Source organism: Cricetulus griseus, assembly GCF_003668045.3.
Source record: "Cricetulus griseus strain 17A/GY chromosome 1 unlocalized genomic scaffold, alternate assembly CriGri-PICRH-1.0 chr1_0, whole genome shotgun sequence".
Taxonomy (NCBI): domain Eukaryota; kingdom Metazoa; phylum Chordata; class Mammalia; order Rodentia; family Cricetidae; genus Cricetulus; species Cricetulus griseus.
This window is the reverse complement of record NW_023276806.1, coordinates 23,978,894-24,005,767: the sequence shown is the minus strand read 5'-3', so window position 1 is coordinate 24,005,767 and position 26,874 is coordinate 23,978,894. Positions and strand designations below refer to the sequence as shown.

General features: G+C 45.3%; 1 protein-coding gene and 1 non-coding gene across 4 annotated transcripts in view; both read left to right on the top strand.

The window, feature by feature from the left end:
- Nucleotides 1-1,082: 1,082 nt before the first annotated feature.
- LOC103159932 (beta-mannosidase) overlaps nucleotides 1,083-26,874 on the top strand; it is an 81,234-nt gene continuing 55,442 nt past the window's right edge. For 2 of the 3 annotated variants that reach the window (XM_027395766.2, XM_027395765.2), the window contains exons 1-5: nucleotides 1,084-1,341; nucleotides 20,371-20,465; nucleotides 23,029-23,134; nucleotides 23,869-24,039; nucleotides 26,708-26,831. In XM_027395766.2, coding sequence (XP_027251567.1) covers nucleotides 1,165-1,341; nucleotides 20,371-20,465; nucleotides 23,029-23,134; nucleotides 23,869-24,039; nucleotides 26,708-26,831 — 673 coding nt within the window. In that variant the 5' untranslated portion in view covers nucleotides 1,084-1,164. Of the gene's footprint in view, nucleotides 1,342-20,370; nucleotides 20,466-23,028; nucleotides 23,135-23,868; nucleotides 24,040-26,707; nucleotides 26,832-26,874 lie in introns of all 3 variants that reach the window. The other variant, XM_035451587.1, reaches the window with a different exon arrangement.
- On the top strand, nucleotides 14,234-14,366 carry LOC113831577. Its single transcript, XR_003481344.1, has one exon. It is a non-coding gene; the product is annotated as a small nucleolar RNA SNORA71 (small nucleolar RNA).

Here is a 26,874-nt window from a genome sequence, read left to right as displayed (position 1 = left end):
TTCGGTTGCCAGCCACTATCCACACCTGCACCTCCCTTAATCTCTCTTTTAAACAGTATAACTTCAAAACCACAGGAAGCACCAACTTCTAAACCTAGGCTTGCTTTCCATCTTGAAAGCAAAGTATGAGCTTCCTCATCTGGACACTGTCATGCCTACTTAAGCGTCTCTCAAGGCCCTTGCTTAAGCTAGAGAAGATATTTTCTTGATAATCCCACAAGTTTTGCTTCATACTGGCTTTTTGAAATTCTTTTCCGTGGCCTAAGGTTCTGGCTTCACCTGAGAGGAGGTCTCTGAAAAGAACCCAGCTCACTCAGGAGATGGCTCGCTCAGCAGTTAAAGGAGAATGCCTCCAAGGCCGACACCCTGAGTGCTAACCGGATCTGGGATCCACGTGGTGGAAGATGAACTCTCCAGAAAATTCTCTGACTTCCACAAGCTTGCTGTGGCAGGAAACCCCCTCCAACCCCTCCATGAAATTAATAAGTAAATAAATGTGGGATGTTTTGTTTGCTTAAAAGGAGAAGAACCCAGGCTGTGCCTCCGAAAGAAATGTTTGCATTTTTTTAAATTCAGGAAGCGGTAATTCTGTTGCTTGCCCAGTCTTACAACAGCGAAGAGGGGGCGGGAACGGGGAGGGCTTTCAGATTCACCGGTAGCACTAATGCAAGTTCCCAGGAACCCCAGAAGGAATTCCGCGGGGCTTAGGACACGATGCAGCCACCGCTAACAGGGAGCACACGGCGCCTTTCAGTTAACCGGAGCTTATAGCTAGCACTGTTTAGTCCCAGCAGGTTCATCGAGCCTGGGACCAGGTCTGTGACATCCTCCGGCCAGGCGCGGCGGGAGGTCTCCCCGTGCACCTGTGGCCCCCCCAAATGGTCAGGCTTGGCTCTCCAGGCTTTTCTGTCGCTTTGCTGTCCCACTTACAGTGTCAGCCTGAAGTGGGAAGCCGAGCTGCAGGAGCACGCAGGTCGCAGCAACCCTGGCCCTGAGCCTTGCCTACACCCGGGTGGCGGGTCCCCGCCGCATTCCCTCCCTGCTTGGCTGCGGAAGGCGCTCAGCTGACCTGGGGGCGGGTCCGGGCTCTGGGCGGGGACAGAGCGACAGAGTCTCGGCTAGGGCTGGGGTAACACTGCCGGGTCCTTGCTGCTAGCGGTCAGCATGCATCTCCACCTGCTCGCGCTGTTGGCGCTGTGCGGGGCGGGCTGCGCGGTGGCGGGTCCCAGCTACAGCCTGCAGGGGAGCTGGTGGGTGAGCCAGGGGAACGGCTCCCTGGAGCTACCGGGGACTGTCCCCGGCTGCGTGTACAGAGCCCTGTACCAGCACGGGCTGATCCAGGTAGGACTCGCTGTCACCCCTCCGTGCGGTCCAGGTCTGTCTGTCTGTCTGTGCTGCTGTGGGCAGTTGGGGAAATTGCCTGGCAGAGGGGGTTCAGGTCAGTGGCGGACATTTATGTACCCACGCTGGGCCATCGGTGACCCTGGGAAGCGGAAGTTGCCTATAGAAAGCAGTATGTCTGCTGTCTGCTTACTAAAGCACTTGATAAGACTTGCCTCTCTGCTAAGGCCAGGGTTACTGTTTCAACCATCTGGATGTTTGCAGGAACGCTTGGTTAATCATAGTTCATTGACTGTAGCGTCTCGGGTTTGCATGTTCGCTTTTGAAGCCTCGGGGAGTCTGGTCTGAAATAACGCAAGGGACTGGAGAGTCACGAATAAAGTTTAGTTGTTGGTGCTCATTTGTAAAGCCTAAATAAATATTTAGGCTGTGCGGGTGTTTTGGGAATGAAACCCAGAGCCAGGAATCTGCTAAGCACACATTGTACCACCGAACCACACCCCAGTCCAAAATCTAAATAACACTTTAATTTGTTTTTTACATGGGGTAATAGGGTTTCATTGTGACATGTTCATGCGAGTGTACCACGTATCCTGCTTATACTCACGCTTTACTTTGTCTTGCCTCCAGTTGATCCCTCCCTCTTTCCAAGTAGTTTCTTTTCACTATTGTGCTCTATATACATATGCACACATGTATTTAAAACTAGATTCAACATGAGTGAAAACATGCCATTTCTTACTTGTCTTTCTGAATCTGGTTTATTTTACCTAACTCGATTATTATTATTATTATTATTATTATTATTATTATTATTATTATTATTATTTAGACAGGGTTTCATGTAATTCAAGCTGGTTTTGAACTACCAATGAAACTGAGGGTAATCTTGAACTCCTGATCCTCCTGCCTCTGCCTCTCATGTGCTGGAGATAAAAGCGTGTGCCACCATGCACAGGCTAATTACATTTTTCCTTATGGCTAAGGTGTGTGTGTGTTTGTATGTGTGTGTGTGTGTGTGTGTGTGTGTGTGTGTGTGTGTGTGTGTGTGTTCGCGTGTTCGCGACAGAACCTAGAGCATGCCAGGCAAGTGCCCTAGCATTGGAATATACCCCCTACACACACAAACTACCTTTGACTGTTGCGATGACATTTGTAGTTTTCCTAAATGCTAAAATAGTCAAACTTTGTGCGAAATTTCTGATCCGGTACTCATTTCTGTCTGTTTTTTTTTTTTTTTTTTTTTTTTTTTTTTTTTTTTTTTTTTGCATCCCATATATCAGAAAGAAAGTGAATCTAGTAACTTACAATGAATATTGTTCAGGGTACTTTTTAGGTAAATCTTTCTGAAACTTAGGTAGTGTATTCTTAGTTAACAAATCATACAGGAGAAGGTAGCATAGAAGTGGAAAGGAGTGCTGAGGGAGGGGCACAAAGGAGAAGGAGGAGGGGAGGGAGGAGGGAGACAGGGGAAGGGAGGAGGGGACAGGGAGGGGAGGAGGAGAGATAGGGGAAGGGAGGAGGGGGACAGGGAGGGGAGGAGGGGAGACAGGGGAAGGGAGGAGGGGGACAGGGAGGGGAGGAGGGGAGACAGGGGAAGGGAGGAGGAGAACAGGCAGGGGAGGAGGGGAGACAGGGAAAGGGAGGAGGGGGAGGAGGGGAGGGGAGGGAAGGAGGAGGGGACAGGGAGGGGAGGAGGGGAGACAGGGGAAGGGAGGAGGGGGACAGGGAGGGGAGGAGGGGAGACAGGGGAAGGGAGGAGGGGGACAGGGAGGGGAGGAGGGGAGAATAGGGGAAGGGAGGAGGGGGACAGGGAGGGGAGGAGGGGAGACAGGGGAAGGGAGGAGGGGGACAGGGAGGGGAGGAGGGGAGACAGGGAAGGGAGGAGGGGGACAGGGAGGGGAGGAGGGGAGACAGGGGAAGGGAGGAGGGGGACAGGGAGGGGAGGAGGGGAGACAGGGGAAGGGAGGAGGAGAACAGGGGGACAGGGAGGGGAGGAGGGGAGACAGGGGGGAGGAGGGGACAGGAAGGGGGAGGACAGAGGAGGGGAGGAGGGGAGGACGAGAGATAGGGGAAGGGAGGAGGGGGACAGGGAGGGGAGGAGGGGAGACAGGGGAAGGGAGGAGGGGGACAGGGAGGGGAGGAGGGGAGACAGGGAAAGGGAGGAGGGGGACAGGGAGGGGAGGAGGGGAGACAGGGGAAGGGAGGAGGGGGACAGGGAGGGGAGGAGGGGAGACAGGGGAAGGGAGGAGGAGAACAGGCAGGGGAGGAGGGGAAGGGGAAGGAGGAGGGGGACAGGGGGGAGGAGAAGGAGGAGGAGGATAGGGGGGGAAGGGAGGAGGGGACAGGGAGGGGAGGAGGAGAGATAGGGGAAGGGAGGAGGGGGACAGGGAGGGGAGGAGGGGAGACAGGGGAAGGGAGGAGGGGGACAGGGAGGGGAGGAGGGGAGACAGGGGAAGGGAGGAGGAGAACAGGCAGGGGAGGAGGGGAGACAGGGAAAGGGAGGAGGGGGATAGAAGAGGGGAGGGGAAGAGGAGGACAGGGGAGGATGAGAGATGGGAAGGAGAGGAGGGAGGTGGAGGGGAGGGGAAGGGGGGAGATAGGACAGGGGAGGGGAGGATGGGAAGAGAAATGACTAACACAAATAGAAAGAAATGCCAGAATGAAACCCAATTCTTTGTATGCAGCTAAGGCACATATAACGTAAAATACAAGTGCTTGTGCAGGCCACAGCTTACTTCGGTTTCCATCTGCAGAGTCTCAATCCGCTTCCTTTTACTAATTGAATTTAGCCAACAGGAAATCATAACTTTAGCAAATCTGATTATTGTCCTGTGCTATCAGGCTACATACCAAGACAAAACTTCGTTATTTCTAACGGCAGATGTTTGCTTGGGTTGTGAAATAAGTAACATACACTTCTTCATGGTTGAAATTGACAAGGCCTTGCAACCTCTTCACAGATTCTCAGGAAAGATAAATTCAGATAAAGTGGATTGGCGTCCTTCATGTCAGAGGACTAGGAGTGTTAGACCCCCGAAAACTCAAGTATTCAGAGTCCCAGGCCACGTTCGCGGTCACCCCAATCACCAGGCGGATTCGAGAGCTTGCTGCAAACAGCACGAAGCTTTATTGTAATTTAACGAGCTAACCCTATGTTAGCTCGGGTCTTTCACCCACCTGCCATGGTGGACGGCTAGAAAAGACGGCTCCTACGGGCTCCCAAAAGATCTTATAGGGCAGCGTAAGGGGAGTGTCTAGGGGTACGCACAGGCTTACGCACAGGCTCATGATTGGTGTGCTTCCAGGCTTGGAGGGCTTGCCCTGTGTTGATTGGTCAACTGGTTGTTATGGCTCATAGGCCCTCCCAGGGTGGTTGCTATGCTCTCTACGTCATTGTCGTGCGCTTGTCCGTAAAGCACACCCAGGGTCGTAAAGCATAGCGCCACCAGGTAACTTCTGATTGGCTCCCTGTCACGAGACAGGCATCTGACTTTCTAGTGTCTAGGTCAAGGTCATAGAAGCACATGTTCGACCATTATGGCTGCCAAAAGGGAAGCCGGTTCCTTCAGGAGAAGGGTGGTTAGTGGATTAGGGAAGAAGACTTTGTCCAAACTGAGTAAGGTAAGGTGACATTGCTGCCCAATGTTATTATAACATCCCTTTTTAGTGTTGACCTCGAGAACAGACACTGGACCAGATATGAACTTGAAACGTATCTTGAGAAAGCCATTTATTTCTTTATCCATTTGTCTTATTACCCTATATTCATTTACCACCTCACATTGTAGCAGACACTGACTTATTTATTTATTTGCTTATGTATGTATTTATTTATTTATTTTGGTTTTTTCGAGACATGGTTTCTCTGTGTAGCTATGGAGGCTGTCCTGGAACTAGCTCTTGTAGACCAGGCTGGTCTCGAACTCACAGAGATCCGACTGCCTCTGCCTCTGCCTCCCGAGTGCTGGGATAAGAGGTGTGCACCACCAATGCCCGGCCAGACACTGTTTTAAGTGCTTGAAATCCAACAGTAAAGAAAAAGCTTTGTTTCAGCGAACATCTTAGAGAGATAGTTAGCCAGGTTAATAAATGACAACTCAGCAGGTACATGGAAAAAAAAATCAGGAAGTAAAAGGCAGAGAAGGCTGAAAAGTTGCTAGTGTTTTTTGTTTAATTGTTTTTTTAAAATATATTTATTTATTATGTACAGTGTTCTGCCTGCATGTGTGTCTACATGGCAGAAAAGGACACCAGATCTCATTATAGATGGTTATGAGCCACCATGTGGTTTCTGGGAATTGAACTCAGGGCCTCTGGAAGAACAACCAGTACTTTTAACAGCTGATCCATCGCTCTAGCCCTTTGGTTTTTGTCTTTTTATGTGGCCGGAGATAGCCATTTTTAAATGGATTTTTCTCAGCAGAGAACTTTTTTTTTCATATTTTTTCCGTCTTTTTAAAATTTGAATTAGAATCAAGATTGGTTTACATGTCACTCCCAGTTCCCACTCCCTCCCCTCCTCCCCTACCACTCCCAACTAAAACTCTAGCTATCACATATCCTTTCTGCTCCCCAGGGAGGGTGAAGCCTTCCATAGAGGGTCATCAGAGTCTATCATATCCTTTGGGATAGGGCCTAGGCCCACCCCCTGAGTGTCTTGGCTAAGGGAGTATTCCTCTGTGTGGATTGGGCTCCCAAAATCCACACCTATGCTAGGGATAATTACTGAACTACTGTAAAGGAGACATACATTTTTAGCCAAGTAGACAAAAGGGTGGGAATGGGCCAGAAGGAATTCACATGCCTCACAGGTTCCATTAATAGTAAGCAGGGCCCAGAGACTAGGATGTTCTGTGCGCTGGAAGGAAGATGAGGTCAAAGATCACCGAGGTGTGACTGCGCTGGAACACTGGATTTTATTCTACATGAGATGGAAGACTGTTGAGTGCCTTGACTTGGAAAAGCATGGTTGGTTTTGTCTTGTAAACGGTCACTGTCCTGACTACTGTGCACAGTGATAGACGCATGGGTCAGCTATGGGACACTTGCAGTCTTGAGGCCTGGAGATTTCTATATTGGAGCAAGGAAATGAAGAGAATAGTTTTGTGGGGGTTTTGTTTGTTTGTTTGTTTGATTGATTTTACTCTCTCTCTCTCTCTCTCTCTCTCTCTCTCTCTCTCTCTGTGTGTGTGTGTGTGTGTGTGTGTACAACTTGCAGAAATAGGCTTTCTCCTCCCCACCTGGATTCCAGGGATAAGACTCAGGTAGTCATGCTCAGTAGCTAGTGCCTTTATTCATTGAGCCATCTTGCTGGCCATCCTTGTTTTGTTTTTCAAAGCAGGGTTTCACTGTAGCCCAGGGTGGCCTTGAATTTGCAAGTAAGCCTCTTCCTTAGGCTCCTAAGTTTGAGGATTCTGTGCCAGCACCCCTGGTTTGAGTAGTTTGTGGGTGCACATATTAAATGTGGAATCAAAAGTTGAGTTTGTTTACAGATGGGATGTGAGCAGTAGGACCAGGAAGAGCCTGAAAGAGTATCCGTAATGTGTACCTGAGCTGGTAGCTAATGGAACTTGTATTTACCAGAAAGGCTCTGAGACCGACCTTGGCTGTCTTGAAGCCGACTGAGAGTTTCCTTTACAGAATCTCCAGCCCCTAGGTGTATCGGAGTAAAGGAACTTCCAGTAATTTTTATCTAAATAAAGACTGATGGGGCTGGTAAGTTGGCTCAGGGAGTCAGTTCTCCCCTTCCTCCGTGGGTTCTAGGAGGAAACTCTATCTGCCAGGCTAGTACTGCCACACCTCTGCCCACTGAGCTGTCCACAGCCTGTCTTCCTAGATCACCAGTTTCTTCAAAAACAACCACAGCTAACCATTTCTTGGGATTCTTCTTTATAGACATATGTAGGTATATATCTTATCTAGATTTGTCTGACTCCCCCCACAGAAGATGACATTCTATGACCATTATTTTATACTAACATGTAGCTTGATAAGTCTAAGACAGCTTTCTAGATCATTATGCAAATAGAAATGCTAGCTATCATGACTGAATGCTCACTTGTGCCAAGAACAGCTCTTCGAATTTTTACCTCCCAGTCTTTGTGATCCTTGAGAAATAATTACTTTCTCCATCCCAGAGGAGAGGTAGGGGGCATAGGTGTAGGGTGTGTGGGTGTGGGGTAGGGGTGGAGGGCAGGCAGGCCTTCAAAGCTGTTCTCTTCCTTCTTTTTATGTGTTTGTTTTTTTGAGACGGGGTTTCTTTGCATAGCTTTGGCTGTCCTAGAATTAGCTATGTAGACCAGGTCGATCTCGAACTTAGAGATCTGCCTGCCTTTGCCTCCTAAGCGCTGGGATTAAAGGTGTGTGCCACTGATGCCCTGCACTTTCTTTCTAAGAAAATTGTATTACTTGTTTACTTATTGCAGGGTGATGGGCCATGGGCCACATATGGAGTTCAGATGACAACTTGAACCTCCTTCTACCATGTGGGCACTGAGGATTAAACTCAGTCCTTTAGGTTTGATGGGAAGTGCCTTTATCTGAGGAGCCATCTTTCTGGCCCTGAACGTATGTTTTCTGCCCTTCACATGGATCCCACAGGCAGTCTGGCTAAGCCAGGAGTCAGAACGCGCAACACTGACTAGCCCGCTGTCTCTTCCACCTTGGCTTCATACACCTTCAGGCTCTACCTCAGAAGCAGCTCCTTCAGTCCCTATGAAGAAGGCCCAGCACAGTGCAGTCCTGACCCTTCTACATGTTAAGAATTGCTTGGGGCATCTGTCCTGTCCTTTCATTTGCTCTAGCACCAGAACTCTCTGTAGGGATACTGTAGCCACGCCTGATGGCTACTGGTGTGCCTGACCACGTCCTCCAGCTCTCTGCTGTACTACAGTCAGGGGTCTAAGCTCTTATATCCGTGTCTCCTGGCTCTCACTATGTAGCCTTGAACTTGCCGTGATTTTCCTGCCTCGGTTTCCTAAGGATGAGATTACAGACATGCAGAACCCCATGCATGGTTAGATGATGTAAGCATGATAAATACCAATTACAAATAACTTACTCAGGGACTCACATATGACGAGGTTGTCTCCTGGCTCTTAATTTTCGAGGATACCGTAATTATCAATGGTGTCTGTGACACTAGCCTAAGTGCTGGGTCATGATTAAAGCATGCCAAATCAGATTTTCCTCTCATGAGTCACTGTTCCAGTGCTTAACAGCTGTTTGACTTTGAGTCTCAAATTCTGTGTCAGTAAATGGAACTATCATCATCAGCACGTGCCTAGTAGGGTCACAGGCAGCATCTTCTAGCTCCTATTGCTTTTGTGTCAGCTTCCAGAGGGCACAAAAGTGTAAGACCTTAGAAACTTGTCCCGACCTGCAGGACATCAACCTGGGGCAAGAGAGTCAGGGATAGGGAATGGGGGCAAGAGACGCAGAAAGAACGACCACAACACAGGATTCTGATCAAGTGGCAAACTTTACTTTTCTCAGGCTAGCTTATATAGTCAGGATATGGGGAGGGGCAAAATGGGTTGTTTGTGCACCAGGTGTTAGTATAGGCAGGATATTAGGAAGCCACAAAGAGGATGTTTGGCAGGGTAAAGAGTTCATGAGTAAGAGGTCCAGGAAGGGTTGCTTAGGTGACTGAGTCTGTGAGTGGAGGACTGGGTCAGATTGTTTCTTTTCTTGAGCTGAGGTTCTAAGGAGCTCCTATGTAATGGTTAACTATGTGGCCAGCCAAGCATGGCCTAGGATCTCATGCCCAGCCCTGAGATTTGGCTCCCAACAGAAACTCTCTTTACCTTTCGGAGCTTTAGGTTTCTTCCTCTATAACCTGACACTTAGCAATGCATGTTCAGTATGTAGATCTGAGTGCCTACCTTAAAGGCTAGACTATATCAGTCTGAGAACTTGTGGGCTTGCTTAGCAACTCAGACTCCTTTTTGGTCATAAGAGGTGTTCCTGAACTTCTGTTCACTTTAAGCAGGACTCAGATTTTTAATATGGCTCAAGGAGGGTTAGCTAATCTGGAACCAAATTACGATGCTTGACTAGCATTTAGAATAACTGTTATAAATATAATCTAAGCCTCTGCAATTTTTTCATAATATATTCTCTTATTAAGAACAAAAAGTGATTTTCTTTTTACTATTTTATTTTAGCATATGGGCACATTTGGTACGTGTATGTGTGAGCTTCAAGTCTGTACTCTATACGTATAATTTTAAAAGTCTTTTCTTACTTTATTAAAGTTTTAAATTACACACTCATTCATTTTGTGTAAATGTGTTTCCATGCGTGTGGGCATGTGTGCCCCATGGTGTGTGTGTGGAGGGCAGAGGACACCTGTGGGAGTCAGAACTCTACTTCTACATGGTGGGTTCTGGGCATTGGACTGGATGGTCAAAGGGTGCCTTTAGCAGATGAGCCATCTCACGGGCCCTACTTTATTTTTAACCAGCACATAAAGTAACAGGTTTTCCCTGGCCTGTTCAAGAATGCTTAGTTTGGGTGTTCTTCCCCCCACTCCCAACTTGCCATGTCACCTGTATTCTGTTACTCTTCCATCCCTTCCCTAAAGCCTCTTTCCCTCTCCAGTTTCCTGGCTTCTACACATTTTCTGCCACATACATAACACATATGCAAACATCATGAAAAAGAATGTGCAGTGTTTGGCTCTCTGAGCCTAGTTTGTCTCATTTGATGTGATATTCTCCAGTTCCATCCATTTTGCTGCAAATTTAATTTTTCTTTACAGGTGAACAAAATTCTATTATATATATATACATATATATATCATATTTTAATTAACAATATTTTGTTGGCTAACATCTAGGCTGATTTTATTTCCTTGATATTGTAAATAAGGCAGCAATAAACATAGATGCGCAGTCTATGTAGGACATAAAGTAATCTTACACCTAGGTCATATTGTTGTAATTTAGAAAAGCAATGTGAGAAAGTTACCATGTGACAGGGTTCAAGCAGAGGGGCTTTTTATTAGGGAAAGGGATCATAAAAAGGGAAAGGGCAAGGGTGGGCCAGTACAGATGCCTAAATATTAACACATATGGTAATCTGTGTTTAGCATTTTGAGATTTCTCCACAGTGGTTTCCAAGTGGCTATACTGGTTCGTATCCCGACCAGCAATGACTGGAGGTTCCTCTTTCCTCTCATCCGCACCAGCATTTGTTTTTTCAATGATAGCTATACTGAAGACTTTTTGAACTAAGATTTTAAATTTTAAATATTGATTTATTTGGGGGTGGCAGTTTGTGTGTATCTGTGCCTCCCCAGGCCATGGCCGAGGGGCATGCCCTTAGAGGTCAGAGATCAGTTCTCTCCTTCCACTGTGGAATCTGGAATTGAACTTATGCTTTGCAGTTTGAGCAGGCAAGCACTTTCACCCACCGACAGCCAACCTGCCTCAAAGTACATTTCATTTGTATCTCCCAGATTACTAAGGAGGTTGAACACATATAAATATGTTTGTTAGCCATTTCTATTTCTTCTTTTGAGAGATGTCTATTTAGCTCATTGGTAAAACGGTGAATAACTGATACAAAGTCTGTAAGGTTAGGATAACTTTTAATAGATAAACACCAGCCAACAGCAAGAGCGTGCCAAAGCAGCAAGGCAAGAGAGCTCCCATGTGCCTTGTCTGTCCCTTTAAACCTCTCCTACGTCACCCTGACATCACCTTTGACCACACCCTGATGGGCATGATCCAGCACACCTGTAGCCACTCCTTAGGAGGTGTGGTTATAGTGTCTCCCTACACATTGGCCCATTTATTGACTGGCAGTTTTGATGTTTGGTGTTTGGTTTTTGTAGTTCTTCATATATTTAGCTATTAACTCCCCCGAAGTATATAGAGCTGACAGATTTTTTTTCCATTCTGTAAGCTGTCTGCTCACTCTCTTCCTTTGCTGTGCCTATGCCTTTTAGTTTATGTAGTACTGTTTGTCAAGAACAGATCAGTTAACACCAGGTTACTTCTTTTGCAAGAGTTCAAACAGAGAGGATGTTGTAGTAGGAATGTTTCTGGTTTCTATAACAAGACCCTGACATACAGCAATTTAGGAGTCTTTGTTATGATAAATCTTTCCGCCAAATGCTGCCTGAGCCCCACCGCCACATGTGAGTTTTACGCCAGCCACCTGCCTGAGTTAGGGCCCAAATGAATACACAGAAACTTGTATTAGGTACAATGCTGCTTGGCCAATGACTAGGATTCTCATCTGTTAGCTCAGTCTTAACTATAATAAACATATTTTATAAGACTTATCTTATCGGACGCCTTATTGACATCCCTCCTTGCTGGTGGATCACATTGTGCTGCTGGAGCAGGACGGAGGGGAAAAGAGGGCCCTTCCTGTTTCTCCTTGGCTTAAATGGGTCTCCTTGCTATGTCACTTCCTGCCTAGATCAGCACTTCTCTACTATATTTCCCAGAATCCTCTTTGACTTCTAGTCCCGTCTAACTTGCTCTCTCATTGGCCAAACAGTATTTTATTCTACAATCAATAAGATAAACATACAAAGAAGTACATTCCCCATCAAGTCTTTACTTTGGATTACAGTTTAAGAGGTAGAGTCCATGGGTTAGATGTGGGGTAGGTATGGCAGAATTTGTGGGGCAGGAGTATGTGGCTGAGCCTTCCCTAGCGTGGGCTGGCCAGGACACAGAAAACAGGGACTACTGGTAGCTAGTTAGCTTCCTCCTTTTATTTCAGTCTGGAACCCAGACCATGGTGTTGTCCATATCTAGGTTGTGTCGTCCCTCATAAACTGATCTTCTTTGTGGTCTCCCTCCCAGCCCAAATGTTTCATAGTTCAATTTAAGGTGACAGTCAAAATTCACTATTATTGTACTGACTCAAGTGGTCTAGAATCTTCTATCTTTAGGAAAAACTCACTATTTGAGAATCTGTCTGTGCCCCTAACTTTATTTGATTACGTGTAGTAAGCATGAAAACTATTTGTCTGATCTGTTGGGGCTCCATCCAAAACAATGGCCTCTCTAGTTTTTCTCAATATAATAATTTTAATTTATTCACTGAGAACACATTTTGTTCATATCCATCCCTTACTCCACTGTCTAATTCCTCCCAGATATTCTCCTCAACATGTCCCCCTCCCAAAGTCATCTCTTCCTCCTTTCTAAAAAATAACCACTGAGCCAAATTAGTGATGCTGCCACACAGGTGAGTGTGGAGCATCCACTGTACCCTGACCTCAAGAGAAAAACGACTGTCTTTCTCCCAAAGCTATAATTACTAGCTCCTCTGCTAGTCCTGGGGCCTTATGTACTCCTCCCTAATGCATGCTAGAATTTTGACCAGCACGATTTTGTATAGGTCCTATGCAGGTAACTGTAACTACAGTGAGTTCACGAGTACAATGGCCATGACATGTCCAAAAGATGACATTTCATAGCTCTCTTTCCCTCTTACATTATTTCCTTCCTATAGTGGAAAATTACCAATACGGAGTCAGGTAGAAATATAAGGTTATTTAATAGGGAAAAGCCTTACTTACAGAGCGACCTAGCCAGCCGGCGTGGCAGCAGTCTGTACGCAAGCCCAAAAAAGAAACCGAAAGCGAAAATGCAGTCACCTTATGTCCCCTGACCACGCACTCGCAAGCTTGCTAGGGCGTAGTCAGGCACACCTGTAGCCAGCCCCTAAGTAGGCATGGCTACGGCTTCCCCTACACCTTCCCTTCCTCTGAAATGTTCCTTGATCCTTGGAGGAGGAGATTTGTGGCAGAATTGTTTGGGAAGGATTAGGAGGCGTGGCCTTGTTCGAGGAGGTGTGCTCAATGGGACTGGCTTCAACGTTTCAAGAGTCCACTATATTTCCAGTGTCTCTCACTCTCTGCCTCATGATTCTGGATCAAGATGGAAGCCCTCAGCTACTGTTCCAGTGCTATGGGCATGGCACCTGCTTGCTGCCATGCTCCCCGCCATGATGGTCAGGGAATCTAAATTAACGGAACCCGTAGCCCCAAGTTAAACATTTCCTTTCAGAAGTTGCCTTCTGCATGGTGTCTTATACAGCAGCCAAGGTGTATCCAAGACAGGGGTTGATGTAGATGTCCTTTTTGTGCCTGAGCACTTGCAAGCCACTTGTTCTCAGCACTTTACCAGTTGGAAGTCTCAGCATTAACTCTTGCCATCTGCAAATAGAAGTTTCTGTGACCAAAAATGAGAGTAGCACAAATCAAAGTATGCATGGCGTTTCCACCCACGAGCTTTTTGACCAGGGTTTCAGTAGTAGGCAGGCATTTACTCCTGGGGGGCAAGCCTCAAAACCCAGTCAGAAAGTGGCCGGTTACCTTCATGATTGTCATGGCGCCATTGTGCCAGTGGACACATTTTATCTGGTCAGCTGATGCTGTAGCACTCAGGCTCTGCTGCAGTGTAAGACTGTTGATGTGGGTTCTCCCCCGGCAGCCCGAACAGCACCTTCCTGCACTGTAAAAGCTAGCCAGGAAGGGCGAAATGTTCAGGTCAGTTCCGGACTAACTTCCCAATACTCTACAACTGAAGTTTGAAGCATCTTTAAAAAAATCGGGTCGTACCATCTGGTTACAGTAGGTTTCCAAGGGCAATGGCCGTAGTCTGTGTTCTTTGGGGAGGGGGCCTCCAACCTCCAATAATTTTTCCCAAATATCTAGATATGTGCAGGCTGTGGTCCATGGGCTACACGTGCCACAATAATGACTTTGAGTATATTCTGACACAGAATTGAAAATTTACTTAAGACATTATGAGACATTTTTGTGTGACTTTTTGTTTATTTATTTGTAATTTGATTACACAGTTCTTGAATGTGAACTTTGTAGATTACATTATTTTGCAATATCAAAAGGTTAAAATTCCCCTGCATTCGAAAGTGATCTTGGCCACCAGTGTCCCAGTCATTAGTAGTGTTGGGAAAGGATGCTGAAAGATGTGTTCCCTGAGTTTGGGGTCTTCTGTCCTGACCCCTCCAAAGCCTGGAACTTTCCTATCTTCACATTCCTCTCTGCCAGCTGGTATGCAATGTAGCTAGCAGGTTTTGGAAGCTGCATAGTCAGTGCCAGGCCATGTCATGGCCAGGTCTATACAGCTTAGTGTCTTGTTTCTAGAAATTCAGCTGATCTCTGCCATGTGTGCTTAGTAACCCTTGGATTTCAAGAAGAGGCTGGAACAGAGTGCTTACAGGGTATTTATGGATCAGAGAGCCAGAGAGTAGACTTCATGACCACCATATGAAGTGAAACTGGGGACACAGCCACTTAGAGCACCATGGAACAACTTTTTGCTTGTTTTAGTAATTGGTTTAGGCATGAGAGTGTCCATACAAAATCTGGACACTAACTCCTATGAGGTCTACATCTTAGCCCTGTGTCCATCTGCTAGCATCTCATTGAATTTGTAGCTAACTTCTGCCATCGCTCCAAATGTGCTCATAGACTAGTTTTTTTTTTTTTTTTTTAAAGGTTGGAATAGGGCTGGCAAGATGGTTTAGAGGATAAATGTGTTTTCTGCCAAGACTGATGCCCTGAGGTCAATCCCAGAGCCCCATACAGTGGAAGGAAAGAACCAACTCCAAGTTATCCTCAGACTTACACACATGTGTCATGGAACTGGTGCTCGTGCCCCCCCCCCCAGTAAAATGAAAAAAACAGTTGGAATCTTTTTGTTGTTGTTGTTGTTTTGTTTTGTTTTTTGAGACAGGGTTTCTCTGTGTAGCTTTGAAGCCTATCCTGGCACTCGCTCTGGAGACCAGGCTGGCCTCGAACTCACAGAGATCCGCCTGCCTCTGCCTCTCGAGTGCGGGGATTAAAAGCGTGCGCCACCAACACCCAGCAAAAGTTGAAATCTTACAAGTGGGAGAAATTAATCTGTAAATTCTGTTTGGGTGGAGAAAATACATCTAGCACAATTGCCTTCTTGAGTTTACCATGTAGCTTTCTACAAGTAGCTGAGAAACAGGAAGGAGATCCAAGACCTGCTGGCCAGATGGCCCGCTAGTCCTCCTGGGGCTCAGCATGTTGAGATACTTGGCTGAGCTGTCCTCAAAGTTCCTTGGTATTTTTTTCTGATATTTTTAACTATCGTGGTTTAAGTCCACCGTGCAGTTATAAATAGGGCTGAGTAGAGATACTTGGACAAGCTAATAATTGAGTGTCTCTTCCATCCCGTGTCTTTAAATATTTATTTTGTGTTTATTCACTGGAGAGGCTCAGTCCTGTATTCAGGAGAAGCAAACAGGAAGCAGGTTGACTGGATTTAAACACACCGTCTAACAGAGCCTCATCATTAAGCAGAACTTAAAATAAAAATCTGTTTGGTGGCACTGAATCTCTTATCTCCCTCTCCTCAGCTGCTTATCAAAGCACTATTTAGGGGCAATGTATCACAGATAGGAATCTTGATCTTAGGGCACTGCCCTGGGGACTTTATGGTGCTACTTTATGGGTGGGGACTGGGGACAGCTGCCCAGATGGCCACTGCCAGTCAAGCATGGTCCTTCAGTTCTCATTTCAATAGAACTTGAATGACACTGGGTTTTTCTTCTCCAGAGTCACCGCCCTTGAGAAAACAACACCCAGCCTGTCTTAGGGTTTCTATTGCTGTGATATAACACTGTGACCAAAGAAACTTGGGAGAAAAGGTTTGTTTTTGAATTACACTTCCACATTACAGATCATCAAAGGAAGTCAGGACAGGAGTTCAAACAGGGCAGGAACCTGGAGGCCGGAGCTGATGCAGAGGCCATGGAGGGGCGCTGCTTACTGGCTTGCTTATTCCTTGTGGCTCACTCAGCCTGCTTGCTTTCTTTTCTTTCTTTTTTTTTTTATAATTTTTTTATTTTAATGAGAAAGAAGATTATTTTACATGTCAATCCCAGGTCCCTCTTCCTCTCCTCCTCCCCTGCCCCCCCAACTAACACCCTACCTATCCCATACCCTTTCTGCTCCCCAGGGAGGGTGAGGACTTCCATAACGGGGTCTTCAGAGTCTGTCATATCCTTTGGGATAGGGCCTAGGCCCACCCCCTTGTGTCTAGGCTCAGGGAGTATCCGTCCATGTGGGATGGGCTCCCAAAGTCCATTCCTATGCTAGGGATAAGTACTGATCCACTACAAGGGACCCCCATAGATTTCCGAGGTCTCCTCACTGACACCCACATTCAGGGGCTCTGGATCAGTCCCATGCTGGTTTCCCAGCTATCAGTCTGGGGACCAAGAGATCTCCCTTGTTCAGGTCAGCTGTTTCTGTTAGTTTCAGTAGCCTGGTCTGGACCCCTTTGCTCATCAGTCTTCCTTCTCTGCAACTGGATTCCAGTTCAGTTCAAGGTTTAGCTGTGGGTGTCTGCTTCTACTTCCACCAGCTGCTGGATGAAGGCTATACGATGTCATATGAATTAGTCATCAATCTCATTATCAGGGGAGGGCATTTAAGGTAGCCTGTCCTCTGTTGCTTAGATTGTTAGTTGGTGTCATCTTTGTAGCTCTCCAGACATTTCCCTAGTGCCTGATTTCTCTTTGAACCTAAAATGCCTCCCTCTATTATACTATCTCTTATCTTGCTCTCTTCTGTTCTTCCCCCAACTCAACCTCCTTGCTCCCTCATGTCCTCCTCACTCCTTCTCTTCTCCCCTTCTCATTCTCCTAGTTCCCTCTCCCCTCCCCCCATGCTCCCAATTTGCTCAGGAGATCTTGTCCCTTTCCCCTTCTCCAGGGGACCATGTATGTCTCTCTTAGGGTCCTCCTTGTTTACTATCAGCCTGCTTTCTCAAGGAACCCAGGACCAACAGCCCAGGGGTGTCCCTCACCCACAATGGGCTGGGCCCCTCCCCATTAATCACTAATTATTAAAATGCTCTTCAGGGTTGCCTACAGCTTGATGTTATCGAGTACGGAGGCATTTTCTCAAGTGAGGTTTTTTTTTTTTTTTTTTTTTGGTTTTTTGAGACAGGGTTTCATTATGTCCCTCTGGCTATATCCTCTAGCTATCCTGGAACTCATTATGTAGATGAGGCTGGTCTCAAACTCACAAGAGATCCACCTATATCTGCTTCCTAACGGTGATTAAAGGCATGCACCAGCATACCTAGCCGTGACTACCTGACTGAGGTTCCCTCTTTCAGATGATTCTAGCTTCTGTCAGGTTCACATCAAACTAGTCAGCACACACAGCCTAGGTTACAATCCACTGAGTCAAGCTAAGATAAGAAGTGAAGCAGGTACATTGGAGGAATGCCTCTTACTGGTTTGCTCTTCATGTCTTGCTCAGTCTGATTTCTTATACAAGCAAGGCCACCTTCCTAGGCGTGGCATCACCCACAGTGGACTGGGCCATCTCATAATCAATCATTAATCAAGACAGTTCCCCACAAAATTACCTACCTGGCAATCTGATAGGGGCATTTTTCTCACTTACGATTCTCTCTTCCTAGATTAAATTTGTGTCTAGCTGACAGTTACCAGCAGCCCAGGTTTCTCCCTCACTTCCTTCTCTGTAGCCATGGTTATGTTCACAGGTGACCTGTGCGCTTCAGCTACTGCTCTTCAGTATTCACACCTACTACTATTGATCCTGTTTCCTGAGGAACAGCCCTTCTGAGAAAGGAAAGGTGGGAAATGGACAGCAAAGAAAGGCCTAGGGATGATGCAAGGGAGGACTAAGAACCGGGTACTCAAATGGAGCCTAGGGCAGGGAGTGGCAGGTGTGTCTGTAAAAAGTCCGAAGATGCTTTGGGGACCATTTGGTCTCTGTCCTGTCTACTCACCTCTGCTACTAGCAGCACGAAACAGCCATGATTATGCCTGAAGCACGGGTGTGGCTTGAGCTCATTAAGGCTTTCTTTGTGTGTATGGTGTGTGGCTGTGTGTGTGTTTGCCCGTGTTCCTGTGTGTAGATACAGGGTTCTCCTCTATTGCTCTCCACCTTACTACTATTTGAAGCTTAAGACAAATTGGATTCGAGTTTAGTAGAAAAATGGTACAGGTTAGGCAGAAATCTTGGCAGCTACTGGGGGAGAGAGAAAGAAAATGCCATGTCTTCCAAGTTAGAAATAGCTTATTGAGAATGGCAATGGTTCTCCGAAGAACACAATGGACGTGGGTTAGTGAACTGATGAAGAGCACCCAAGCCTCTGGCCATCTGGCTCCTGGTCTGTTAACACTCCCTTCCATCCTGTGCACACATACTCCCATTCATACATACACACATTGTGTGTATGCTCTGTATTTTTGTTGTTGTTGTTTTTCGTGACAGGGTTTCATTGGGTAGCCCTGGCTGTCCTGGAACTCACTCTGTAGACCAGAGTTTTTGAGACTAGGTTTTTCTGTTTAACAGTCCTGGCTGTCCTGGAACTAGCTCTTGGTAGACCAGGTTAGCCTCGAACTCACAAAGATCCGCCTGCCTCTGCCTCCCAAAAATCTGGGATTAAAGGTGTGTGCTACCACTGCCCGGCTAGATAATAAATTCCTATAAATAGTTTTTCTTTTATTACAGTTGGGCTGGCTGTGACAATCCTATCTGGGATGTCAATAGCCCATGCAGAGGCCTGTAAAGCTTGACTCATTGTCCTTTAAAAAAAAGGTTAGAGCCAGGCGGTGGTGGCACAAGCCTTTAATCCCAGCACTCCTGAGGCGACCAGCCTGGTCTACAAGAGCTAGTTCCAGGACAGCCTCCAAAGTCACAGAGAAACCCTGTCTCTGGGGGGAAGAAAGAAGTTAGAGTTGAAATTTGTATTTTATGTGCATGAGTGGTTTGCCTAAATGCATGCCTGTGTACCTACCACATATGTGCCCAGTGCCCACGAAGTTCAGAAGAGGGCATTGGATTTCTTTGAAAAGGAGGTACAGATGGTTGTGAGCCGCCGTTTGAAGGCTGGGAATTGAATCCTGGCCCTCTGGGAAAGCAGCAAGTGCTCTTAACTGCTGGGCTATCTCTCCAGCCCTCCATTCAGCCTTCATGGGGTGCTGGGGAATCAAAGGGAGGTATCCATGCCTTCGCAATAATCCATCCACAACATTTAGTTATCAGCCATGGTCCTCGTTGGCTGGCTGCCACACAGACTCAAGCTCACGGGGTTGAGGGTTGCTAACGTGGATAATACGGGATATCTGAGTCTTGTGAGTCTGGCAGTGCGTGTACTACACCCGACCCTTTCAGTGCTCACTTAGGAAAGCATGGTTAAAAGTTACCTGGGAATGCTGAAGGAAATGCTTAAACTCCCTTAAGAAAGGGAGTTTTGCTGAACTTTGGGCAGTAGAGGAGATGGGCTCCCCCTGGAGGCCATCTGGGGTAGTGGCAACAATGACCAAATGACCATGGGAGAAGTTTGTGTGTCCCATCGCTTCTGGTTATCATTTGCTGACGATACTGTGGAGGCTCTGTGTTTGGTTTTAAGAGGGGGCAGGGCCATTGAGATGGTTCAGTGGGTGTAGATGCTTGCTGCCAAGCCTGATGGCCGAGTTCAGTCCTTGGAACCACGTGGTGGAATTAGAGAGCTGACTCTTCCATGGTGTCTTCCGACCGCCACACATATGTTGTAGTGCTTGCACACACACACACACACACACACACACACACACACACACACACACACACACACACACACACACACACACACACACACACACACACACACACACACACACACCAATACAAAGAGAGACAGTATATATCTCCAGATATGTTCTCTGATAAATTAACGTATTATTTGTATCCCAGAGCTCTTTCATTTCAGATGTATTACTGGAAAATTTCCCCCACCTTTTTGATGTGTTATGGTGCTGAGCACCGCACTCAGGGCCTTGTACAAGTCAGCTAGACTTGCAGCCTCTGATCTATAGCCCACATTCGTAGTATTAACGATCTGGCTTACCTTTTTATACACCCCGGCCAAGAGTTCATTCATTTTTAGGTGATCAGTAGCTTTTGTTTGTTACCTGTTTTACCCATTCACTTTTAGCATTTAGTGGTCTACCTTAGCGTTTGCCTTGTTGTACCAACAGGATCCTTACTACAGATTTAATGACCTCAACTACAGATGGATTTCCTTAGAAAACTGGACCTACAGCAAGAAATTCAAAATCCCCTTTAATGTCAGGTGTGTATATGTTTATATATTCTATATCATAAAATCTATATATACGTATTTTATTATTGCCTGAGATTTTTTTTTTTATGTTTGTCTGCTTAGGTTGTATCTCAGAGTTAAATCAGATTAAATCTTGGTGTCATTGAAGTGACTGTGCAATTATGTTTTTTTTCTACATTAGGATGGTATCACTGATCATCAGTGTGCCTTAGGGAATAGGAAATAATTTTTCCAGTGGGTATGTGGTCCTCTAAATCCTGTTAGTTCTTTACATACATTTCCTCCTCTCTACCTACCCAAACTAGGAGAATGTATTGATTGGCAGTATTTTTGTGAAGTGTTTCTTTGTGTGTGTGTGTGTGTATGTGTGTGTATGTGTGTGTATGTGTGTATGTGTTTGTATGTGTATGTGTGTATGTGTTTGTATGTGTATCTGTGAGTGTGTGTGTGTGTTTGTATGTGTATGTGTGTGTGTGTGTATGTGTGTGTATGTGTGTATGTGTTTGTATGTGTATCTGTGAGTGTGTGTGTGTTTGTATGTGTATGTGTATTTGTGTGTGTATGTGTGTGTGTGTATGTGTGTATGTGTTTGTATGTGTATCTGTGAGTGTGTGTATGTGTATGTGTGTGTATGTATGTATGTGTAGGAATGGTAGTTGGCTCTGGACTCAGAGCCTCATATATTGCTTTATGTCCCTAGTTCTATAGTATTGTCAGGAAGATCAGAGATACATAATTCTTTTGTTTTAGTGCTAAACAAGCACTGATACTATGACCTTGACCTTATACTAACTACATCGTGGGGCCATGAAGAAAAGTACAACTATTATTTTCAGTAATGTTTTGTTATTTTCAGAAAATATTCTAGGTGAAGAGAATGTAAGCCACCATTATTACTAATTTTTAAAAATTATTTAGTATATGGAATTTCTGATTATTGCTTATTATCTCTTTAAAATCTAAAGCCACAGACTGGGATAGAGAGCTTGTCTAGTATGCATAGGCCCTGGGTTCAATGCCCATAGCTGAAAAACAAGCCACATGGAACTTCCGTGTGTTCCATGCTCTTATTTCCAGAAAACACTTAAAATATCTCTCACAAGAACCTTGTCTCCCATTACATGGTTACTTCCAGGTCACTCTGGGCTCCCTGAGATTCTGTCTTTAAAAAAAAAAGTTCCATTTCACTTTCAACATAGCATTCCAAATCCAGCTGCTGACTTCCCCTAGTGAAACTAGCTTTACAGTGAAGCTAGCTTTACATCCCAGCGGCCTCATTGCTCTTCTTCAGGGAACAATGAGGCACCTCTTCCAAATTTGTGCTTAGGGATGGGATTCTGCCTCCTCGGTCTTTTCTTCATTGCTTTAAGTTCGCCCATCATTTCTAAGTTCGTTAACATTTTTCTGACATTTCTCTTAGTAAAGCTCCTCCTGTTTTCCAGTTTCCTGCTTTGCCCAGAAACAATCCGGTGTCTTGCATTTGCTTTGATCATGTGAAGAAACATTACATTTTCTCCTCCAAATGTTTTCCCTCAGGAAAAAAATCCCCTGCTTCTCTGTGCACCTGTGAAAATTGCTGGTGGCTATGGTACGGCCTGTACTGCCTCTGACCCTGCTATGGACCCATGATTTGACCAATCTCTACTTCTCAGCTTCCCAGCCCAAGTGACATGTCTAAATGAAAAGTCTTTATCTTGAAAGTAATTGATGTTCTTAGGACTTTGCAAGGTGATCGACCTAGGCATTTCCACTTATCTTTATGAGAAGTTTTATTGAGCTCTGATTTGTATAACGTGAAATTTACTTAAGGTACAATTCAATGGTATTTAGTGTATTCAGAGTTCTACAGCCATCACCACTGTCCTTTTTTCTTCCTACTTGACACAAGCTAGAGTTATCTAAGAGGGAACCACAATTGAGAAAATCCCTCCATAGCATCTGCCTGAAGACAAACCTGTGGGAGCACTTTCTTTCTTTGTTTTTGTTTGTTTGTTTGTTTGTTTTTTGTTTTTGCTTGTTTTTCGAGATAGGGTTTCTCTGTGGCTTTGGAGGCTGTCCTGGAACTAGCTCTTGTAGACCAGGTTGGTCTTGAACTCACAGAGATCCGCCTGCCTCTGCCTCACGAGTGCTGGGATTAAAGTAGTGCTCCACCACCCCCGGAGGGAACACTTTCTTAATTAATAGCTAATGTGGGAGGACTCTGCTCACTGTGGGTAGTAAGCCCTTAAACAGGTGACTGTGCGCTGCATAAGAAAGCCAACTGAGCAAGACATGGGGAGGAAGCCAGTGAGCAGCACCCCTCCATGGCTTCCACTTTCTTACCTTGGTGTCCCTCAGTGATGGAATGTGACCAGAGAGCTGTAAACTGAGACCAGCTCTTTCTCCCTCAAGTTCCTTTTGGTCATGCTGTTTTACTACAGCAAAAGACACCCTAATTAAGACAACCACAGTTGTATATTTTCCTGTAAAATATTTACTTTGTTAGTTCTTAACTGATTCCAAAGAGACTTAAATAAATGTTTCATGCATCATATTTTTATAATCTTTTGATGTTTCTTTTGATGTTTCTTAGTAATTGGCAGAAAGTAAAGTTGATTTTTGAAGGAGTTGATACAGTTGCAGAAATCCTGCTCAATAATGTCACCATTGGGAAGACAGACAACATGTTCACTGGCTATGTAAGTACACGATGACTCCAGATTAAAGGGGGTGCCTTTGTGTCCCTGGTGTGAATAGGGAAGGCTAGTTACATAGTTGGCCATGGGTCAAATACAAGACCAAATTACTGAGTTTCTCGAGTGCCCTGTTTGTAGGATAATAAGGCGATGCAAATCCCATGGTGGTTCTGCCATCCTTGAGGAAGTAAATTACAGCTTCAACTTTACTATTCACTTTTCTGTGGCCTGGTGGTCCAGCATTTCATGGGAAATGACCATTGAAAAGGAGTTTTTTTTTTTTTTTTCTTCTTCTTTTCTGAAATTGTATCCTTATTTTCCTTCTGTTTCAAGGGTGTGCTTTGGAAAACAAAAATAACTTATGAGTTAGAAGCACACACTATGCATTCAAGGGATAAAGTGTCTAGGAACCCTTGGCAGCTCGAGGCCATCCATGTACACAAGCCAGAGCAGATATTTCGGGGCTAAAGATACTCTCTGCTCTGCATATTTCTCTGGGGCCATAATTCTGTCAGTAAAAATAGGAGAAGCCTAGAAGCCTATGCTTGGACAGGAGAGTGGAGCTATAACTAAGGGTGGGCACTGAATTCTATTTCAGAAGTATGCTTCCTGTTAATGAGGCTAGTTCTAGATTGACTTAGTGTGTGCGTCTTTCATGTAGTCTGCCTTTATCTAAGTTTTTATGCACGGGACTAGCTCTTCCATGTGGATTTGAGTGTTCCTTCTCTTTACTTCAGAGTTTTGACATCACCAAAGTGGTCAGAGACACGAACTCCTTAGAGCTGCGGTTCCAGTCGGCAGTACAATATGCCAAGCTTCAGAGCAAAGCTCACACTAGCTACCCAGTGCCTCCAGCCTGCCCCCCCAAGGAGCAGAAGGGTGAATGCCATGTCAACTTTATCCGAAAGGTAATGCTCTTTCAAATGCATGGGCTTGGCTAGTATGTGAGCACTTACTTAATTCCTTCCAGGGGCATCTTCAAAGTTCTCTATCTCCTAATCCTTCCATCATACTTGAAGATTCAGTGTGTGTGTGGGGGGGAATATCTTCTGAATTTTGGAGGTGAATCTTCATTCTTCTAGGTTTTCTTCCTGAAGCATGTTTCCGAATTTAAATACACACACACACACACACACACACACACACACACACACACACACACACGAATTTTCTGGAATGGTCTCTGTTGCAAAGAGAAGCTTATTTGATGGAGCCACACTTACTGTTTTTTCTGTAGTAGAAACACCTTTATCATTCTCTAACATAAACGCACAGCGAAGGAAATGAAACTTCGATGAGAGAGCAGTTTAACCGGATCCTCTGTGAACAGACACATTCATTCCCCAAGCTCAGGCAGCTTCTTTTAGGCCTTGTTTTCCAAGGCTGAGATCAAAGTGTCATAGATTTTATCATTTTGAGAATTTGTTTTCTCTTAAGAAATAAAAGAAAAATTTCTGCTTGTCACGATTATATATTTTTTTATTTATTTCCATTTTTTTAATTAAATTTTTAGATTAGCACACAAAGTAGTGCTTTTTATTATGGCAATTCGTGAAGGAGTGGCTTTTGGCTTTGTTCTCGGTTGCTCCCCTCCCCCACTGCTCTCCTGGTATACCCGGCCTGTTCCCAGCAGCTTCCCCTCTGCCCCCAGGTGGTCTCTTCCTCTTCTGCTTTCTTATCACTAGGATTCCAGTATCCTCTCTTTCCAACCCCACTCCCTTGAGGAGAAGTTATCTTTACAGAATCATCTCCTGCTATTTGAATCTGAACCTTTGTAATGTCATAATTGGAATTTTTTAGTGTCTTGGCTCTCAGTCAGGTAGCCTGGCGGCAGATAAGATTGTATCTCTCTGACAGGTAGCCACCCAGGTCAGAGTCTGAAGTCTGAAGTGATTGTCTTTGTGCCTGGTAGTCCCAAACAAGGACTGTTGAGTTCATACTTAATGAGTTAGGGGCTAAGGCTAGTTTGTTTGCTTTTTTCTTAAATGTGTTAATAATATCTTTATCTTTCAATGAGGCTGCTCATTTTTCGAATTGTTTTATTGAATACAGTGGTTAGGCCCAGCAGTATTTTGGAGAGCTTTAGAGAGAAGGACGCCATGTGACAGAGCTTGGATGGAGGGACTTTTTATTGGGGGAAAGTGAAAGGGAAAGCAGTGAGTGAAGGTGGGGGAGGAGAGGCAGGGAAGGGGGCAGAGTTTGCTGCTTGTAGTCCCAGCACTTTCAGGCCCATCCAGGAGGAGCACGGGATTAGCGAAAGCCTGGGCTCCAAAGTGACACTTGAAAAGAAAAAAAAAAAAAAAATAATGTTGCTCCGATATAATAGGCTTTTGAAGGATGAATGCAAAATAATTTATAACTACATTTTATGTTCTTCTTGATAAATTTACTATGGCACTTAGGTTGATATTTTGGTTACTATAGTAATAATCAGCATAGCAAATAATAATAATCTATTGCAAACTAAACCAGCATTTCTCAGCCTAGACTACACTTGTGCTGTCAGTTGGAAACCTAAGTACAGCTTGGCTGGGCACCTAAGCTCAGAGGCTTTTAATCAAGCCATCACCTTGCGCCTGTCCGAGGATGACAAGAGTTCTGAGCTCTCCATGGCTGTCAAGAGGTTTTAGATCTTGTTCCCAGATCTCTCGTGCGGCCTCCAACAGCGCTGTGCCCTCCCGGACACAGCAGCTGGCTTCCCTCTTGGCCCCAAGAGAGCATGGGACCAGGTCCAAACAGAAGGGCCAGTCTATAATCTAATTTTGGAAATGATGTCACCTCTGCTATATTCTATTCATAGGAAAGTGGTTTTTCTTTATCTAGCACATGTGCAAGGGAGGTGGACACGAGCAGCAGACTCTCTCTCTCTCTCTCTCTCTCTCTCTCTCTCTCTCTCTCTCTCACACACACACACACACACACACACCTAGTTAGTAGTTAGGGGATGAACTGTGTGCTCCAAACTTACTAAATGTTGAAGTTTAGAGCACCCCATCTACTTAAGGATTTCAGAATGTAACTGTAACTGTATTTGGAGTCATCCTTGTCAAGTTAAATGGGGTGTTTAGAGTAAGGAGATCTGGACCGCAGAAGAGAGAAGCAGAGACGTCTTCCCCAGCCAGCCCGTGTGTTTTGCTACAGCATCATAAGTAAACTAATACATGAATGTGTATATAATATTTTAAAGACAGACCTTTCCTTCTACTCTAACTTTTTCATTTAGCCTCATGACATTTTCTTTCTTTCTCTCTCTCTCTCTCTCTCTTTCTTTCTTTCTTGTCTTTTTTTGTTTTGGTGTTTCGAGACAGGGTTTCTCTGTGTAGCTTTGGAGCCTATCCTGGCACTCGCTCTGGAGACCAGGCTAGCCTCGAACTCACAGAGATCCACCTGCCTCTGCCTCCCGAGTGCTGGGATTAAAGGCATGTGCCACTAACGCCCGGTGCCTCATGACATTTTCATAAACGTGTGTCTTATGTTCAGCTCTTATTGACCTCACTCTTTGAAAAGAGTTTTCATAATGTTTAATTTTCCAAGTAACCAGAACACACCTCTCTTTTTCTTCCCTTGAAATTACAGGAGCAGTGCTCCTTCAGCTGGGACTGGGGGCCTTCCTTTCCCTCTCAAGGAATCTGGAAAGATGTTAGAATTGAAGCCTATAACATTAGTCATCTGAATTACCTCACGTTTTTGCCAGTATATGGTAAGCCAAGAATTGTGATTTCTTCTTTTTTTCCCTTAGTCTT